The 21,644-nt window shown below is 33.0% G+C and overlaps 1 protein-coding gene across 5 annotated transcripts in view; it reads right to left on the bottom strand.

The window, feature by feature from the left end:
• The window catches only part of CEP192 (centrosomal protein 192), a 156,972-nt gene that overhangs the window by 33,595 nt on the left and 101,733 nt on the right, over positions 1 to 21,644 (bottom strand). For all 5 annotated transcript variants that reach the window (XM_051970500.1, XM_051970501.1, XM_051970499.1 and 2 more), the window contains 11 exons: positions 20,277 to 20,416; positions 19,728 to 19,820; positions 19,129 to 19,247; positions 17,543 to 17,725; positions 13,950 to 14,040; positions 13,414 to 13,590; positions 9,977 to 10,237; positions 9,159 to 9,274; positions 5,352 to 5,461; positions 3,059 to 3,212; positions 243 to 424 (listed from right to left, as the gene is read on the bottom strand). In XM_051970500.1, the coding sequence (XP_051826460.1) occupies positions 243 to 424; positions 3,059 to 3,212; positions 5,352 to 5,461; positions 9,159 to 9,274; positions 9,977 to 10,237; positions 13,414 to 13,590; positions 13,950 to 14,040; positions 17,543 to 17,725; positions 19,129 to 19,247; positions 19,728 to 19,820; positions 20,277 to 20,416 (1,626 nt within the window). The remainder of the gene's footprint in view (positions 1 to 242; positions 425 to 3,058; positions 3,213 to 5,351; positions 5,462 to 9,158; positions 9,275 to 9,976; positions 10,238 to 13,413; positions 13,591 to 13,949; positions 14,041 to 17,542; positions 17,726 to 19,128; positions 19,248 to 19,727; positions 19,821 to 20,276; positions 20,417 to 21,644) is intronic.

Here is a 21,644-nt window from a genome sequence, read left to right as displayed (position 1 = left end):
TAAAGAGTTTAGAGGGGCTTGGAAGATTACAATCTACTGTGTTATTCCATCAAACAACAAATAGAAAGGAATGCTATGATCAAAAATTTATCAATATTGGAGGGCTAGGAAAGCTCTAGAAAATAATAAACACCTAGTTTAACCCAGTCAAAATAAGCATATACATGCAGAGCAAAATGAAGCAAAGGAGTAGAAGATACAACATTCTATAACCTGCCTGATAAATGATTTGATATACTCACAAACAGAAGGTACTTTCAGAATTAAGTGCTCAGGTTGAACAGACCACGCTTGTTGAAAAATTACTGTGTTTTGACCTGTTTCAGCAGCAGCTTGTGAAGAAAGGGGAGAACCTTGAGGTCCTTTAACTGGAAGAACGTCCAAAGAAACATTGTTGATATGTTTCTCAGAATTTCTGGATTTGCTTTAGGAATTAAGAATTCCAAAGAAGGAGAGTAGGGAGGAGGATGGAAAAAAGGAGGAAAAAATGCATCAGTTGATATGTTTTTACCAGTTATAATGCTGTTAGACAAAACAAAAAATTAAAGTCATTAAAAGCATGTTTTAATAAGGTGAAAATTCACATTTATAACAGTTCCCATTTAAAACATTTTAAACTGTTATGCTTCATAAGTCAAAGTTCATAACAGAAACTTTGACTAATGAGTATCCTGTAATGTAAAGAATTTTAGGAGAAGACAATACATTCCACTAAGGTGACAATGTACACTTCTCTCTGTTAAGAAATGGTGACCTCAAAATCCCAAGTATGACTTCAGGCTAATTTCCTCATTTTTTTTCTTTTTAAGTGAAAATAAGACACTAAGACAACTTAATCAACAAAATTTACAACGAAAGCAAAATAATATTTTATTGGATTCAGGATATATTCACCTAGAAATCCACTGAAGAGAGTGTGTGTGTGTGTGTGTGTGTGTGTGTGTGTGTGAACACACACACACACACTACAGAAGAGTTCACTTTTCCTAACGTAATTTTAGTCAAGCAATTGTTATTTAAAATAGTTATTATCAAACACTTGTCAATATTTTTCTTAAGTTTTCATTCTTATTGTGTTATATATCATGATTCATGATTCCTAGTATAAAGATACTATAAACAAAAGTTCCTAATAAAAATATCCATCATTAGTACTTTCTAGTAATAGAACAAGTAATAATTTTTAATGGAAATAATAGTAGTAAGCATTGTAGTTTATAGTTTACAAAACATTTCACACACAAAACTGAGAAAAGTAATTAGAATAAGTATTATTCCCATTTGAACAATTGGGGCCTGGAGAGTAAATTGTACAAAATAATTTTTAAATATGTAGTGGATGTAATCTATCAATAAACAAACAAACAAAAATCCTTCATGCCTAATTGAGAATTAAGTTAACTGCTCTGGTTAAGAAATTTAGCGCCTGGCAGTAAACTTGGGAAGGACCCACAGGAATCAAAATATTTCTTACTAAGATTTTATAGGAAACAGTGTAGTAACAAGTACTTGGAAGAACTGTTGAGAACCTCTGGTATTTGGAAATGAATTGATTTCTTCCATTGCACAGTGGAGAAGACAAAACCGTTTTTCTCAATTTTTGTGCTTGTAAAAACAAAGGCAGAAATCTTTTTGAAAAGAATGCTGCCCCAATTTCACACTAATATAGCAGACATGACTGTTACTAATTTAGATTATGAAAAATGAGACAAAAAGCCACTGAAATTGTGGGGAAATTAATGGAAATCTCAACCTAACTAAGCAAGTGGAAAAACCAGGTAAAACATTCAAATATAAAAAGGCAAATCATAGTAAAGCACAAGTGGAGGACTTCAATTGAATATAAATACATACTACAGACATTTATCATTGAAATTTTCTTAACATCAGAAAACTATTGTATAGCTACTATAATTTTCCCATACTGTGAAGATGTGGAAAGGACCGTACAAGTAATTTAGTGTATTTTTTTGTTTTTAACATAGGAAGAAACTTGAAGCCCGACAGAGAAATTAAATGACCTGCCCAAAGGGCATGGTACATTCATTACTATACACTGGATTTAAATCCATTTTCTCCAACATTAAATCAAGAACGTTTTCCTTTTCTATTTAAAAAGAATGAATCTGAAATATGAAAAAAAAAATCAAGGTATTAAAATAGCATTCCCTTTTATCCGTAATTAATGTACAACAGAGTAATACCTTATGTCAAAGATTATGCTCTTTATTAGCATATGTTGTCAAAAATATCCTATAAGGAAAAATTAAACAGAATCTAAAATTAACACAAAGTCTCAGCATTCTTGGAAAATGGTAGATTTTGCTTCATGCAAGAGAATTCCAATTATACATTAATCAGATGCTGCTAGACCTCTACCTCAAAGCTTCTTAAACTGTGGATTGCAACCCACTGTGGAGTTTTATAATTGAATATGGGCAAAAATTTAGCAACAGTAAAAGGCTGCTGAAAGCAATGATCAAAAATTAATCTAAAATCAAGTGTATAGTGACTGAGATGTTTCTGGCAGTGTTTGCTCATGTTGCATCACGCAACTTCACTGCATCCTTGGTTCTGAACACCTAACATACACAATGTACTGCATATGCATGAAGCTGCTAGAAATATCTCAGGTCAGATGTGGTTTGTGAATGGAAAACTTTTTAAAGGACCTGTTCTACCTGGTACTTTATTATATCCTTAACTCTCCTTAAGCTCCATTTCATGGAAAATGAGGCAAGGAAATGGATTCTTTCCTTTCTCTTGTAATCACACCCTATATAGTACTATCCTACATACATTTCTCTTTTTTATTTGCTTAAGACATACAGCTGAATTCTCATAATTTAAATACATGTTCTTAAGATACAGCTCTCCACTGTGTATCATACATAATTAATAGAATCTAATCAACTTTACCAAACTGAACTACTTTTTATCATTAGAACCCCATTCAATTAAGTTTTTTGAAAGTTCCTAAGTACAAGATAAATATTATACAAATTCATTGTCTGATAAAGATAATTTTAAATTCAGTAAGAGAAGTTATACTCATTACCTGTTAGAAACTAAGAAGTGTTGTAAACAATTCTGAAGAGAACTAAGATTAGAACTTGTATCAGTAAAGTCACCGATCACAGAAAGAATAATCTTATGCATGTTTCCATAAAAGCACTGGACATCATCATTTGGCTGTTCAGGAAGATCACACACTGAAACAGAAAAAGATTATGCGATACATACAAATCTTCACACAAGAGCAATGCAAAAAACAGATATTTATAATTTGCTTAGGAGATATTTATCCTTTTGTCAGAGTTATTTTCTTAGATTGAGGACCATTTATTAGATTTTTGGTGATTAATAGTACTGATTAGTTGTAACTACTAAATACTAATCAGGACAATAGGTCAAATACATTGTACAGAAGAACCATATTATAACCCCAGCAATTATAAATCTGATAATGTAGCAAATCTAGATCATTATATGTCAGGCAAAGAAAATTATGGTTCATAATTAGCCAATTACAACCCATATAATTCAACAATTTCTGTCATTTTCCTAATTTCTGCCCCCCAAAATAGGTGAAAGAGAAATAGTTTGTGCATTCTACGAAAAGGCAATTCATAAGACACACTGTTTCTATTTCTAGTTTGCTTATTTCTCCCAAAAGACTTGACTATAAACTGCCTGATTGGATAGAACAAAATTAAGATATATAGTCACATGTGGTAAAACCTGTTAAAAACATAACAAATGGTTTCAAGCTTTATTCTGTTCTATTCCATATTTTTCCATCTTCACAAGCGTAGTGTAAGACACTTTATTACAAGCTTTGCTAAAATTTAGGTAAACTCTATCCACTGTATTCTACTTAACTACTACTCTTTGGAAATCCTAACTAAAAAAGAAATGAGGTCATTCTTGCTTGAGGAAACCATGATGGCTCTTTGTAATAGCTTTCTTATCTACATTTGCCAACATCTTAAAGATCCATTCTAAGTTCTTTCTAGGAATCAAAGTCAAGCCTCCATTTTGCAAATTCTGTACTTTTCCCTTTTTAAAAAGTTAAGAGCATTTGTCCTTTTCTGTTTTACATAATTTTCAAATACTGGTTCATAACTTTTATATGACCCTGAACTTGAAGACCCTGAACTATAAATTTATCCTCTTTAATTTCCCCCTCCACTGGGTCCTTTACTTCTGCCTACCAACATGTCTGCTTACCCATCTATTAACAAAAACACTATCTACCATCTACTTAAATTTTCCATCTCCCACACAGCCATCATTCAAGATCTTCCCTTGAAATCTCTTAGAGCCTAAGAAAATACAATGTGCAAAGTAAATGCTTTAAAATGAGGTGAATTTATTTAATCTAGCCCCCTCTTCTGCTTCATCCCCAACAAATAATCCTCATTTTAGTTCAAATCTCAAAAACTATAGCAATTGCTAATCTCTACTTCTTTCAATCCACCACTTGATTATATGATTCCATGTATTAAAAACTTTCAAATGCACTACCCATGAGGTTTCAAATTCTTGAAATGGACTATAAATCTCAAATTTAAAATTCTGTGGATTTAATCATTATTGAATTACCTTCCAAAAGCAACTGTGCCTTATATTTGGAGTGAACAAACATGGTAGAAACAGAAATAGAGATAGAGGCAAAAAAACAGTCCCTTTCTCTCAAAAAATTCACATTCTATTATAGGAGATAAAATATAGAGAGATCAAGTATAACAATAAATAAGTTAGTTGAGAGCACACAGTGGTTCTTAGTATGTCCAAAAACGACTATGAAATATTCAAGGTCTTTGTTTAAAATTGTTTAGTGTAAGAAACAGCCACAAGGAAAAGAACAGCAGACTAAGAGTCATGAGATCTGAATTTGCATTGTGTCTATGCATAATTAGCTAAGCAATCCTTGGGCAAGTCATCCTATCTTTTCAAGCCTCAATTCTATCTGTAAAATGCAGGGTTGTGCTAGATGGCCTCAATGGGCTCTCTAGACTTAATGAACTAAAAGTCAGGTAACTGGCATTATTCTGTTGCTACTATTGACAGTATAGGCACAGCCTAAAGAGAATCCTAAAAATTAATGGGAATTTCTGTAAGCATGACAGAAAGGTTTTTGGAATAAGAAAAATTAAGTCTAAATTTCTTAACTGGTGAACATTATCCTTTTTTTTCACTTTTGTAAATAATAATAAAGTATACATAGGGACAGCTATAAATCAGATTTATAAACCTTAAAAAATATGGCAGGATTTGAATAAAACCTACTGTCTTTAGATACTGTTGAAAACAGCAAACAAGATCTTAAGATGTTGAAAAGTGCCTACCTTCAGTTATTAGCTGCTCATCTTGAAATGCTTCATCAAAACAAACATTCTTCAGCAAGCTATGTTCTGGAAGTATTTGTTCTATCACATCTGGCTTATGTAACAGAGCTCTGTGAAAAGATACATGTTTAACATATTCATATTTTGAAGCACATTCTTATATTTGTTCGACTTTTCTAAGAAAGTACCGTGTTTCCTCGATAATAAGACCTATCCCGAAAATAAGCCCTCCCCTTACTGTGTAAGATTTCTCTAAAATAAGCCCTCCCCCGAAAATAAGCCCTATTGAGATTGCTACTGTAGTGAAGGTGATCCCCTGCGCTACACGCTACATTACGATACCCTCTGTATGCACCGTCCTGTTACTCCCCTCCTTCCCCCGGGGTGAAACGCACGCCGCGCTCCAAGCTGCATCCAATCCGAGCTGCAGCAGTGAGCGCGTCATCCTGTTCTTCCCCAGTGATTTGCTTGCTGGCACCATTGAGAGCAGTGCCGCGGAGGAGAGCTGAGGCAGGACAACATAAAAACCCAGTATGTAAGCGGGAGTGAGGGGGCATGATGGAGGATAAAAGAAGAACTCAGGGGGCATCACGGAGGATAGAAGGAGCACTCAGGGAGCATTATGGGGTTAAAACATTATTGAGGGGCATGATGGAGTGAAAAGAAGGACTGATGATCATAATTTTATTATTCTGTCTGCACAGGTCACCTGTGTTTTGGCAATTCGTTTGGATGGAAAGAAAGCCACACCTCTAATCATCAGTAAGGGCAAGAAAGATAAGATTGAACGTGTATCAGGCATTTACTTCTTGAAACCGAAAAAGCCTGGAGTACACAAGCCGTTATAAGAAAGTGGATTGATTTAATGCTGCCACTTGTTATGCGAGGTAACCAAAGAGGTCTGATAATCTGGGATTCAGCCAGGACTCACTGCCCTAAAGAAATGAAGAACTTCCTTGCAGAGAGAAGAATAGATCAAGTAATGATTCCTGCAGGAATGATTGCCTATCTCCACACTCTTGATATTGCAATAAACAAGCCATTCAAGGACCATTTGCGCATGGAAGTCAATGACTACATTGAAAATAGAATGGAAAGAAATCAGCGTGGAAACTTTGTGAAGCCTTGTCTGCAAGAAGTCGTGACTTGGGTGAAGAAGTCATGGGATAAAATGACTGACAGCTGTGTCGCCAAGGCACTACGAGCAGGTTACCTGGACAAAACATGTTCATTTAAAGAGAGCTATATTGCTGGACATGACAGATTGGGTCCACTTCTTCTGAAGGAAATAGAGGCATAAGACATCCAGGATGGAATTCAGGGTATGGATACTTATGATGATGTTGTTGAAGATGACATGATCATTATTGAATAAAGGTACTTTTTTTTGTTTACATTTACCTGTTTATTAAAATTGGTGTCAATGTTCATTAAAATAAGCCCTCCCCTGAAAAGAAGCCGTCTGGTGTTTTTCTGTCCAAAAAAAATAATAAGACAGTGTCTTCTTATCGGGGAAACACGGTAGTATCTTGATTAGTTATACACATGTCATGACATACATAAAAAATGAAGAAATGAGTTTACTTTAAAAATGTGTAACATACTGAAATCAATAACATACTAGAAAAAGAAATTTCGAAGTTCTGGATCATGAAGAGCAACTTTTTAATGGGAGATAATATAAGGAATACCACCAACAAAAACGAGTGGCTAGAGTAAGATGGAAGTTTGAGAGTATAACAAAATACATAGATACTTTAAGTCCTTACATGTTGGAATCTTTACAAACTGCTAACTCTTTAGAGTTGATAGATTATTGATCTGCTCTTACAAGAAGATGTTTTGGGCCAGAACCTGAAACAAGGTACTAAGTAGAACTAATTGATACAATGCTTGTGTTTGCACCTTTACTCATTGGAGTTCACACGTTTGGGAAATTTCAGGGTTTAGTATGAGATATCTTAATTCACACCTCCCTTGAAGCTCTTAGGGCCAGAGAGCACTATAGGAGAAAACCCATAATCCCTCTCTCTCGTATCCCACAATTCCTCTCTCTCATATATAAGATACAGACAGAGGGTCCCAGACAGAATTCAGCCAAATTACATGAAGAGAAGAGCGTCAAGTCAGAAGAAGCCACGAGTTGGAGCTGAACTGAAGATTGAGAAGGCTCTCTCAGAGGCACAACCAGATTCATCTTCATCTCATACCACTGTGGTGACTGGGCTCCTGCACGCCCCCCACTGAGACCAAGCTGGTCTGAAAGACTCGCCAGAAAGCTAGCCGAGCCCCAAGTGAAGGAGACAAGAGATTCATTCCATCTTTGTGCTGGCTGGCGGTTGAAGGGAGTAGAGGCAAAGGACAAAATGGCAGGAGCTCTTGGAACCAAGCAGAGAGATAGGCCTCTAAGCTAACTGGGTTATATTGGAGACAATAAAAGATCTGAACTTGTATCACCTGGCTGCGTTTTGGGGTAATTATTGATCTGAACTGATACTAAGGTTGCCTCCAAGAAAACCTCCCCAAGAAACCTGCTCTCTCCTCCAGAGAGAACTATTCTACTTATTTTAAAAGAACAAGATCACCACACTTACAGAGATCAGGGAGAAGAAGTCAGGCACAATAAACTCCCTGCAAAATCAGGAAAAGGGAGGAGAGAGGTAGAGATATGGCTATAAGAAATATGATAGGATGAAAAGTAGGAAAGATCACTGAGTGATGGCAGCAAAAGGAAGACCTGATAATGGTACTGAAGAGCAAGAAATGTGCCTACTATTTCTCCTGGCCTAGTGTGTAGGAGTAGACAAGAACACCTAGTACAGAATGGGTAGTCAGGTATGTAGTGTGTTAGTGAAAGAGTCAAGGTTTTATGGTTGCAAAAAAGAGGGAATAAATATAAAAGGAAGAGGTTTACTATAACAATAAAATCAAGGTTCAAGGAGAGAAAGCAAATATGTGCTTAGAAGGAACTAGTATTAAGTGAATTAGGAAGGAGTGCTGATGGTAACATGAGAAAGTTTTTGGATTTTTTGCCCTCAGATGGATTGCTATATGTAATCACAATACTGATTTTATGTATTTTTATAAAATTTTGTAAACTTCAAAGTGCTATGAAAGAGTTGATTAGATCACTATTTATAGCTGCAAATAAAGCAGATACAAAGGTTCAAGGAATTTTAAGGTTCCCCTTAAATTCTGAGTACATAGTCCATGATATCAAAATTAATTTGTATTTTTATTTAACTGCAATGCCCCCTGAAAGTTAAACTTCATTCACACAATTAAAAATTTAAAAACTTAAAAATAATTAAACATCTAATTCTTTAGAAAAAGAATCAAATCAACACATAGATGAGCCTTCAGGAATGAAGAGAGGTAAAGAGTAGTCAGGAAAAATTTAGCAGTTTTGAGTTTGAGCTGGTAGAAAAGAGAAGAGCCCTTAGGGCTAAAAGTGCATGGGAGTAAATATTTCTATGATGCCTAACTAAATATGTGCCAGGCACTGTGCTAAGCCACTTTAAAATGTTATTTCATTTGAGACTCACAACAACCCTGTGATATAGGTACTATTATTATTTGTATTTTACAGCTGATGAAACAGAGGCAAAGATTAAAATGATTTGCCCAAGGTCACACATTGAGGGAAAAAGAGAAGGAAACATGGAGCAGTGAATAGAGTATATATCTTTAAGTCAGACAGTTAACATAACTTGCTGTGTGATCCTGAGCAAGTCACTTAATTCCAAATGCCTCCCCTCCCCCCAACAAAATAAATAAATAAACATAAGACAAAAAACTTTTACCAACCTTCGATATTGCTGCCTCAATATTTCATCTCCACCAAAGAAATATATTGTTGACAATAATGATGTAGTTTGACAATTTTTTTCCTTTTCAGTTGGATTATATATTAAAGTGATAATCTGATTACAAGAAAAATAGGACCTTTTAAAAATAATTTTCTTGGGTCAATTATTTCCCTTTAAAAACATTCAATTTTCTATACTCATTAGGTAACATATTTTTCATTGAATACAAATGATAAATGTTTCCAGTTATATTCCAGACATCTTCTTCCTAGCTGTCTTGCTCTGAAGGATTTAATCCTCCTCCAAGCTCCAGGATACTAACCCTGAGGTCCCCAATGTCCTTATTAGTGAATGGTTCACTCCTTCTCAGAGTCCTTAATCATCTTTTCATCAACACTCTCTCCCATTTTATTGCTGTGAAACTGTTATAAAATTAAGTTGGACAGCACAACTGAAAAAAAGCACATCGATTCTTCTCTGTGGCTAAAATAACAATCCCTGTAATTTTTTACACTAAAAATACATTTCCCTTGGTCATTCATTCCCTATATGAAACAGTCTCCCCAACAACTTGAGAGAATGAACTGTCTTCATTTTTGTATTTGTATTTCCACTATTTATGAAGTGTTGAAAGCAGAGTAAGCCCCTAATAAATACTATAAAAAATTTCATTCACGTGTATATACACGATCTATTTGTATGCTTAATCTCTTATTGAATAAATATCTAGATATGAAATTTAAGCCTCTTGAAAAGATTTTTTAAAAACTAAATCTAGAAAACAAAGTATGTTTTTCATATGGAAATTATACATACCTCTTGTGCTCTTTCCTTGAGCACAAACTTATCTGGCGAAATTCTCATCACTTGAGGATCCAAAACAACTTTTGCTTGAGAGTCCTTAAAACAAACTGCTTTAACATAGGCTGCTCGAGAACCTGTATTTCTCACAGAGAAAACAATTCTATTTCCTTTTCCAGGCACTGGGTCATTTACTCTGATCATGTAACTATCTGAGAGTTTTTTAACTTCTTCCAAAATGAGATTACTTGTTCCTCCATATCCAGACAATGGTATCTAAAAAACACAAAATGTACACTTAAAATTATATTTTATGGAAACAGAAGAGAATAACACGGTCAATAAAAGCACAAATTTGGTAAACTTTTAGACACAAGTTTTTGTTCCTTGATTTAGACTAGATGAAGACTTAGCACCAAAAGAATTACCAAAAATAAAATTTCACTAAGATTTTGTCCTAAGTGGAAAAAATAAGATAATTGCAAAATGTATCATTTTATACTATTTGCTAAATAAAGTGATACTCTTAACTATGGTAGCTACCTGATCTGAAGAAGGGAAAGTCACAAACAATAGTCATAGAAACACTCTAAGTCAACTAACAAAAGCTGGCAAAACAAAGATGGGACAAATTGAAGCTTGATGAGATCATCTTCTAAAGTTCAGCAAAGATTTTCTTTTCTTACTCATTAACTTTCCTTTTTAATTTGATTTTTCTTGTGCAGCAAGAGAATTGTATAAATATGTTTACACATATTGGATTTAACATATATTTTAACATGTATAACATATATTGGATTGCTTGCTATCTAGGGGAGAGGGAAAGAAGGGAAAATCTGTAACACTATGCAAGGATCAATGTTGGAAAATTATCCATGATTTTGAAAATAAAAGGCTTTAAAAAAAAATAATAAAGTTCAGCAAATTCAAAAAATCCCAAAGCTGAAAGGAACCTATCTATGACTGATCCCAAGTTGAAAAAGAAATTCTACTTTCATCCATCTTGCATTATTCATTCCATAAACATTCACCTTCCCATCCAAAAGTTCCTCAATTCCTTAAAAACAAATCTCAAGCATCATCATTTTGCATGAAGTATTTCCTGATTCCACAACTTAGTGATCCTCTCAACCTCACATCCCCAAATTACACTGTTTAACTTAATATTTAGGCTGCATATTCTTTGACAGGTCCTTATCTCCATCTATGAAATATAAGATCCTTGAGATCAGAAATCATTTTTTCCCTTTGTTTTTGCATATTCAGTCCCTAGCACAGTGCTTGGTACATTGCAATTCTTTAATAATTGCTTGTTGACTGACTGATATGATATATTCAATATGGTAAACTACAAGGAATCACATACAAAACAGATTTTCTGCCTTCTAATTCAGGGATCCTCATACATAATAATGTTAAAACCAGAGTTTATAATCTGGGGGAAAGTGTTTTCTATGTAAGGATATCAACAAGACTATGGAGGAAATAACATAGTATTGAAACAAAGATTTCAAACACTTATTTACAAGCAAATAAAAAAAATTATTGGGCTAATATGTTCAATAAAACATTGTGCTTTTCAAGAGTCAGCATACCAGATTTTTGATCCTTAACAAATTCACTACACAATTCAATTCAATCTACTTATAATTCTTCTAAATAATGGAGGAAGAGAGTGACTCAGAAACTTATTTTGCCCTAAATCTTTAATTTCTTTAACCAATTAGGAAATTACTTTTACCAATGCAGATCCAGACTTTTTGTGCAACTTAAGTCTTAGAGCAGCTATGTCAAATTTAAATAGAAACTGATCTTTGTGACTGAATATTGATTTAGAAAACCACAATTTAACATTACCTAAGCTGTACATAGTATTATTTGTTAAACATTTCCCAGTTATACTGCCCAGAGTTTGATATCTCTATCTTAAGGGAATAACCTAGGGCACTAAAAGATTCAAAATCACAAGAAGTGGGGCTTGAAAATAAGTTTTTCCAACTACCAGACCAGACCAGCTCTTTATCTACTATACTTCCCATAACTATTATATTTTGGGGGTTTGCTTCAAATTGCTGAAACTACAAATTATAACTCAAAGCCTTAAGATGTTAGAAGAAAAATCTAATCTAAGGTATTCCTCCTTTCTTATTCATTTCAATTATCTAGGAAAACACAGCCTAGTGAAAAGTATACTGGCTCTGAGTTAGATCCTACCATCTTTGATGTTTACTACCTTTGTGAAGCTGGAAGACAGAGCGTCCTTGGCCTCAATTTCCTCACCTGTAATGAGTCAGATAAGACAACTGGAGGGATCCCTTTCAACTCAAAATCTATAATCCTAAGAATTTTTAAGTTTTGAACACTTTAAAGAAAATGTATAGGCTTTTCTTTCCCCAAAATTTCAAAGCCAGAAAATAATTAGTAAGCAAAAGATAATCTTTTAAAGTAGTAAAGAATGATATAGTTTAAAAATCTGCCATGTCAATAAATCATAAAATAAAATAAATAAAATAAAAACTATGTGATTCTTTTTTAAAATTCTTTTTCTTTTCTTTTTTTTAAGTTTTTTTAATGACAGAACATATGCATAGTTAATTTTTCAACACTTACCCTAAATCACTTCTGCTCCAACTTTTCCCTTCCTTCCCTCCACCTTCCTCCCCTAAATGGCAGGCAGTCTCATACATGTTAAACATGTTAAAGTATATCTAAAATACAACATAAGTGTACATGTTTACACAGTTCTCTTGTTGCCCAAGAAAAATTGGATTTAGAAAGCTAAAAATAACCTAGCAAGAAAAACAAAAATGCAAGCAATCCACACTCATTTCACAATGTTCTTTCGCTGGGTGTAGCTGGTTCTGTTCATCACTGATCAATTGGATCCTCTCTCATTGTTGAAAAGAGCTATTTCCATCAGAGTTGATCCTCACATAGTATTGTTGTTGAAGTGTATAAAGATCTCCTGGTTCTGCTCATTTCACTTAGCATCAGTTCATGTAAATCTCTCCAGGCCTCATCTGCATTCATCATCAGAACAATTATATTCCATAACATTCATATAATATAATTTACTCAGCCATTCTCCAATTGATGGATATCCATTCAATTTCCAATTTCTAGCCACTACGAAAAAAAAACTATGTGATTCTATAATTTTAATTTTTATATTTTATTACATTTTAATACAGCTGAATTTTGCTTTACATCGGTTTTCAAATATCTAAATCCTAAAAAATACAATTGAATAGTATACTTCTAAGGGAATTAAACTTTCTGCAAAGTGAAAATCCTAAAGCCTCACTCTACCCCGCAATCTGGACCATTATATACAAGATTCTACTAAAACAAAAATACACATCCTTTAGTTTGTAAGACAAATCAGTAAACCACAAAGTCACTGTCAGATAGAGAAAGACAAAGAAACTATATTATAACAAAGTTTATCTTACACTGAATTTAATGCCTGGTTGTGATCGAATTCCTAATTGTTTAATTTCAAGTTTAGCCAGCATACAAGATATTCGGGTTGGTGCAAACAATAAGAAGATGTTAATGTCCTCTTTTGGATGAATTCTGATTTCACAGTTACTTGTTAGTTGTTCTTCTAAACCAAAAGTATTACGAAGCTACAAATAACAAAAAGAACAATTTTTATACACAATACATAATAATGCAAGCTAAAATTACTATCATTCCTATATTTGACAGTTAAAAGATAAATAACAAAAAATAAAATTCATTCTTAAGACACAGATGTACAGAATGTGGTATAAGTACTATCAAAATTTGTGAACTGCATGTTTTCATTTAATTGTTTTTCTGTCATAAGAGAATGTTCAATCTGGTACAGGGATGGGAAATAACTGATAACAAAGATAAAACTCAAAAAAAAATTTTTTTTATAAACTAAGCTAAATTCTCCAAAGACTGCTGTTACAAATTTTCCTAGAAGTATTTTTCAAATTAATAAGTATATTCTACAAACCTGAAAGCAATCTTGATCCTGTCCTCTTATCAACAGACGTAAATGCTGAGTTGTAGTTGACGAGTTATTTCTGAGCGCTAGTTTCTGAAGACTTAAAAAAAAAGTTTTAAAAGAAACTTTCTACCTACATGAATATTACTAGAAACAAAAACTCTTCACAAATCCATATTCTTTACTTCCTTAAAAAACAAGATTTAAAAACTTACCTTTAAAGCTCTTGTTTAAACTTAACTCGCATATATGTTCATCACCCCTTTACTCTTAGTATTTATCTTATGGTACATATATACTTTTATATCTAAAGAAAATTCATTAAAGGAATCCCAAATAAAGAATTCCCAAACCAATTTGATCATCAAACACTCGGACTGGGCATAGATCAACAGAACCTATAAATACCACTCAAATCATGTGAAGTTATGAAATAAATGGAAAATGAAATAAAAGGATAGATGAAATTTGAAAGGAGTTTTGGGAGGAAAAAGGAAAATTTTCATACCTTCAAATTATTACATATAATAAACATCTGATTTGTATGTCACAGCACAGTTGATATTTTGGAGGTAAAAGTATTAATTTTTGCCATTAAATCCCTATTTACAAAACATGGGATAACAACTCTTAACAGAATAATTACTAAACATTTGCATCATGTTGCAAATTCATTCTGCAGAGCCAAGATATCCAAACTTACTCACCCCAACATTTATATTTCCCAAGACATTGTTTACTGTCCTACAAGTTGTAGTTTTTAATATCTACACCTCGTCCTTCTTGCCATGTTTCCCATTAGGTAAACAAACTGAATTATACTCTATCAAGTTTTTCACTCATCTACCCCATGATACTTTCATTGTACTTCAGTACAATATATAAAACAGAAGTGAGAGAGGATGGGAACATCAAAAATCTTTTATCTCTTAAAGGCCATATATAAAAGCTAAAGATCAAATACATCCTTAGGAAGGGTATAACAAATACTTGAATAAATTATCTATCTACTTGCACCTTAATCCTGAAGACTAAACCTTAATTTTATTGAAATCATGGCTTTATTGCCTTGATCAAAATGTCTTCCAAAAAAAGGCTTAGGTATTTATAAAAGTTGAAATTCAGTTAAAGCTAACATTTATACTTATTGGGAGAAATAATGCTCCTATATTTCTTTCTAGTAGTCCTTGTAAATAGTAATAAAGTCTTTTGAATTAGAGGTGCTGCTAATTTTGGTTTAAAAACTAAAACTCATTTGGCATATATTCAATTGGTAAGAAGCTTCCAAAATTTCAAAAAACTACTGATCTTAAGTACATTTAGTATAATTATTCTTGAGAGAATACAAAACAGAGAAACAGCATGGCACAGTGGATAGAGAGCTGACCTAAAATTAGGAAGATTTAGGTTCAAATTCTATCTGTGTGACCCTGGTCAAGTCATTTAAGCTCTCAAGGTCATTCTAAAATATTACAAATTGGAGTCTAGATTGATATGCAGCACATGATTGCTTAGTATCTGTAGGGAGTTTTCACATACTGATTAGACCAAAAAAAAAAAAAGAAAGGATTGAAGGAATTATTAAATTATTGAACACAAATCCAAAAAGATTGAAGGAATTATTAAACATAAACCCTTTGTTCATGGACTGGCAAATTACGAGTTAGCAAATTATGAATCAATAAGATTTTGACTTATCTATAAAACACAAAAAGTTAAATGTATTAATGGTCAATAAAGCTCTATAATCAAGATACAGCTTTTGAAGTAATTAATAGTAATTATTAACTATTAAGATGACAATTATGACAAACCTCTGCAATAAAGTTTCTTTCTAAAATTATCTTGTTCCTCCTAATATCCTTCTCAAAAGAGAGATGAAATAGTCTTTCTGACTCTTCATCTTCCACTAGTGAAATTGCTCATTTGATCCAAAATTACATATGCACTTCTCTAATGATAATCCATTTATATATGTGGGACATAAGTTTTAGTCCTTAACTGGATCAAAGAATCTGGGAGCTGTAATGTATATTAGTAATTATTCCTTCAATAACACAGATTATCAGTATCAGTGTGTTTTATATATATATAAAAATAATATCAATAACACAGTGAAATTTTAGGTTTCACTTGATTTCATTTAAATTTAACAGAATTTACAGATTTAAGGCTCTGTTTTATTCATTCCCTAAGAGAAACAACAGCATCTTGTTTTAAAAAGGATATAAAAGAGAAAAGGAGGAAGAGAACAAGCAAAATTTATTAAATAAATTTATGCCAAGCACTGGTTATCCCTTTTTGTCTAATAAATTTTTATGCAATGCTGAATATATAGTTACGTAAAATAGATATACAAATCAAGCATTTACCGATACTAAATCATAATTTTGTTATCATCATATTCAGTGTTGCAACCCCATATGAGGCCACAATCTACAGTTGTGCTTTGTGCTAAAGCACTTTACAAATATCTTTTGATCATGCGCCATCTTTTTTTACAAAATAAAAGCCATTTTCACAAAATAATACTCTCATCTTAAAGTTTCTGAGACTACTACCCAAAACATTTTAAAATTATGTCTTGCTTTTAAATTACTGATCACATACTATATTACAATCCCAGATCACAAAGAAAGTCACTTAATTTTTTCTAAGCCTTGGTTAGGCTAATAGCACTATTTTACAAGCTACTTCTCAATTCTCTTCAAGCCTTAAAATTCTGTGAAGAAATTTTGACCTACTGGTTAGATTTGGCTTATTGACTATAAATTTCTGCCTTCTCCTTCCTCCCTGCCAAAAAAGAGCTTCTAGAAAGAGGCAAGTAAGTTCAAATGACAAGAAAAAAAAAAACACGAAATAAAAAATAAAAGATTATATTTGTTAAAATCAGTCTAAAGTTGGTGTAAAATTGAGATGTCAAACACACAGCCGTTTCAACAATCTCAAGGGTTACTCAACCCAAATTAAAATATAGCTGGGAAATGTTTAACAAAATAAATAAAAACAATATAGAAGTATCACATTACATATTTACAATGATTACATTTTAAAATTAAGTTAATATCTTATTTAAAGGGATCTCTATGTATGGAATACAAGGCCCCTGTTCCTTAGTGTGACATTCCTGGTGTAAAAGATTTTGAATGTAGCATTGAAACCGTCATAATTTTAAAATAAAACTTAAGGGAATTCATTGATCAGAAAAACTTTCAGCTATCAGCTGGAATTCATATCTTCCAAGAGTGATTCCTAAAGCAATATGCAATAAGTTTTATGGCACAACACCATTTAGAGCTATTTAAAAACACCTCGAAGCCAGGGGCCATGTCTCCTATTCTATTCTATCCATTATGTTCATTATAGTGGTAACTTTACTTTTGTTGACTGTCTAATTTGACAAGTAGAGGTTAAGCAAATTATTTTATGATTTTTTGATAGCTTCCTGCAATTCATGATTTTTTTTTAATAAACCACAAAATTACTGAAAAGGAAACAACTGTTGTTCAATATACAATTATGCCATTTTTCAAATAGTAGCATAAAATAACAGTAGAGAAGAGTATTAAACTATAATTAAGACTTGATGTATTGATACTTACTGTGTTCTTCCAAGTTCAACACCTCCCCATGTCATGAACTGCTTGTTAGATAAAATAGGTGGAACATTTGAGTAGTGAGATGAAGGAGCAGATGTCTGATACTTGTTTCCTGAAGAATCTACTTCACCTTTCAACACTACTTCATACTGAGGCCCGGATGGCTGCACTAGTATTTTCAAGAGGCTATACAAAGAAAACTTTGAATTGAACAGCTTGTATTGTACTTAGTAACACTTATTTAATTATTTCTAAGTATATCACGTGAACGATGATTTCTAACATTTAAGCAAAATGATATCCTCTTAAACATAAAAAATATCACATGTACTAATAATAAATGACAATTGGGAAAATACCCCTCTATGGCTCTCTTGGAATGGCATTCTATGGATCACTGTTGTTGTGGTTGTTGATTTTTGTCCTTTGTTCTCAAAGAGGACCAGGACATGAGGAATGTGATGCCATGACATGCATATGAACTGAAGTGAAGGAGGGCTGGGCAAGGTCACCTGCCTCACTTTCCCCTCCAGAGCCATCTGGGTCTAGTAGCCAGAAAAAGATCCAGATACCTGGAGATGGCCCTGGGTACAATGGGAGACTTTGGCCTTTTTAAGCAAAGGTCTTCAACAGGTCTCAGTTTGTATATTTGGTGATTAAGTAGAACTTGGCAAAACTTCAAATGAGTATGAATTTTTTCAAAGGAAAAAATTAGTAGCAGATGTTGAGTGGCAAAGTTCAAATCAATGTAATGATTTCAAATAATAAAATAATTTATTTGATGTGAATTATTTAAAAGAAAGAATGGGTTCCTCATGAAGGGGCATCCAACTGAAGGATTTCATAGATGCATTGTGAAAAGTGGACTTGATTGTTATCTCTTCTGTTTTCTAAAAAGTTGAGGTAAAGATTCAGAGTTTTAAAGAGCAAAAGTAAACCAGTAAATCTTATGAGGCCTTTCTTTTAATAACTTGAACAGTTTAGTTTGGGGAGCTATGGGCTTGACCACCTGTGGCCTAAAAGAGGAGCCAACCATCGAGAAACCTGCATGGCCCAGGTTAGTATGGCAAAGCAGATTAAAAACAGATAATAAACCAGTGAGATCTAACTCTAAGACAAGAGTTATCATTCACTAAATATTTATGAGTCATATAACTGAGCAAAAGCCTAAGGTATAAAAACCTTCTCAAGATTCACAAAAGCACAGAAACAAGCTAAAAAGCTTAATACGAATAGGTTTTCAACATTAAAGAAGTATAGGTTTTGTTAAAAAAAAAAAATGTACCAGATATTTTCAGAGTTCTAAAAGTTTTTCTGAAGTCCTTTTAGAGATTTAGTTTTTTAAATGGTAACAATAATCTATTACAATAAAAAAATAAATTTCAAAAAATAAGGAGTGGAAAATTGAGCTTTAAGTCAAGACATTAATATCTAGAATCTAGGGAAAAAATAAATACTTCATGATTCTGATCAGGTGGCTGCAGCACAATGCTACATTGTAGCAAATTCAAATCACTAGATTCACTTAAAGCTAGAACTAAAAATTTTAAGTAATACTACAAATCAAGGTATAAACTATTTTACATCACCTTTCTTCACAAGTTTTGAAATCCTTCGGAGTAAAGGAAACTGTAATTTCTTGTTCCTCTTCAGGTTTAAGAAAAAGATTCTCTGGGTTTACAGAAAAGTAACTGAATTGATCTGAAATCTATAAAAATGGATTTGATTACAAATGAAAGTCAATTTAATGCCCAGATGAATATTCTCTATTTTCCTGCTTCCATTTTTCTTTTTCCCCCGTAAGCTTTTGTGACTTCTTTTTCTCTGCTTACCACTTTGTCTTATCATTGTTTCTATAGCCTCCAAATCAGAGGTCCAGGAGAGAGGAGTTCAATGGTATCTTCTCCCCACTTCATACCCAGTTTGCTAGTTTTGAATAACATACCTTTATACTTCATTTTCCTCTAATTATCCCTTGTTGCACACTGAAATCAAGGTTATTCAAGCCCAAAATCTAGAACTGGATGAAAATATGTAAAACCCTAGGTTTTGACTAATAAAAATGCTATATTTTTCAATCAATTCTAAAAACATCCTATTGAATATTTTTCTTACTATATCATATGCTACCTCATTGTACTTACAACATTCTCAAAAGTTTTCATTCAGCACTGTTAATCAGTCTTACCTTAATATTTAAATAGACATCAATATTTCCAGCATTTTTCAAAGGCAGAAATTGCTTTGTTGATGAACCCACACTGGCAAACAAATGCATACTCTAGGGAAAAGACAGCAGGTTTTTTGTTTTTTTTGTTTTATGAGGAGCAGCTTATCACTAAAAGAAAAGCATCCAAGGTGCTTCATGAATTCCCTTAACTATGGTAAAACACAGATCAGAATCATCTACATCAATAGAGAATTGGGGTTAAAACACTGCATATATTATACCACAAAGTCAATGTTTCAGTTTTGTTCATCTTCTACGGTCTCATTTTTTCTTAATGTTTGTGTAAGAAAATTGTTTAATAAGCAAAAAAGTATAATTCAAAATGAAGGCAATATAAAAATAAAAGATAATAATAAAAGAGTGAAATTAAAAATCATAATATTCCTCAATTACCCCAAGAAAGATTAATATTAAATTTAAAATTAAATAAATATTAAAAATTAATAGTTTTAAATTTAATTTCAATATACCAGTTGAAAGATTAGCTTTATATTTCATAAATAGTACCTGCAAGTCTTTTGGAGCATGTATCCTAGCTATTCCTACTCTTGCTCGAAGAGCAATACTTTTAATAACAGTAGTAGGGTTTGGGCTATCAACTTCCACATCAATTCTTGCTAAAAATTCTTCTGCTGGGCCCAGGTTCCCTGTAAAATAACATTGATAACATAACTGCTTATATTAACCATCTCATTTTGTGAAACTGTGCTTAGTCAAAATCAGAAACTAAAGTTTCAAAACATGTGATTCTTAACATATTAAGAATAATATGACTAAAATAAAACTGAACTTTTGAGTAATTCACTAAGAATATTTGGATTCAAACCATTATAAATTGTGGTTTGAAAAAAACAACAAAAAAAAAGTTCTATTTTTCAGTTAATATCACTGAGGTACAAATTAAAGCAGCCTGTGAAAACAAGGACCAAAAAAAAAAGAAAAGTCCAACTACAAAAGAGCCTAACAAATATCATCTAAGGAATTTTATCAGGAGGTATTACAGGTTAAACAATAGTGCAAGAGGGGTGTTCTGTGATTTTAGGGAAAAGTTCGGATTCGCTCCTATAAATGACGCTCTCGGACTCAATCAATGTGAAAGTAAAATTTAATTACACACTACACGGAATAGGATGCTTACAATAACAACTAATACAGCAAATAATACATAAAAGACAAAGAATAATGAGAATTATGATTAGGATGGCAGACAGAGAGAATACATCACTGATCGGGGGAGCTCCAACTCTAATTTACTTGCAGTGGCTGGGAAACCCCAGTAATTCAGTCTGAGTCCCAAATGGGAAAATTCTAGGCAGATCGTCATCTCCGCAGGTGAGGTTTCAAATATAGTATGCTTCACCCGCCTTTTATAGGAATCAGGACAAAGAAGGCTTTGAGCCAAATAAAGACATCATATAAGACAGGGAAGTACCAACAAGGGCTCCAGGTGGTTGTAGTCAAGTGGTGCATCGACAAAGGGGCCAGTCCTTATTGACAGAAACTGTTCCAAGGAAGTGGCAAGTTCCTGGAATCATGTAGTTGGAGCTAAAACACATGTGGTACATTCCTAGCTTATAGGTCAAGTTCTCACAGGAGAAGGAGCTAAAACACCTGTTCTTATGGGTTAGGGAATGGTCAAGTTCCCACAGAAGAATGAGCGAAAATATATGCTCTTATGGGTTAGGGAATGGTCACAAAAGTACCTTAATTAGGTTCACATGGTTCACATGGGTATTAGGTTCACATGGGGGAAAGTCATTCATATAGAGATTGGGTTCACTTGGTTCGGATGGAGATTAGGTTCACATGGGGAAGGTCACGTTCTTACAATGATTTGAAATGAACTTACTAACAATATGGAGATTTCCTATTCAA

This window comes from Antechinus flavipes, chromosome 1 (genome assembly GCF_016432865.1).
Source record: "Antechinus flavipes isolate AdamAnt ecotype Samford, QLD, Australia chromosome 1, AdamAnt_v2, whole genome shotgun sequence".
Lineage (NCBI taxonomy): Eukaryota > Metazoa > Chordata > Mammalia > Dasyuromorphia > Dasyuridae > Antechinus > Antechinus flavipes.
Note: the sequence above shows the minus strand (reverse complement) of the source record. Positions and strands in the feature narration are given on the sequence as shown.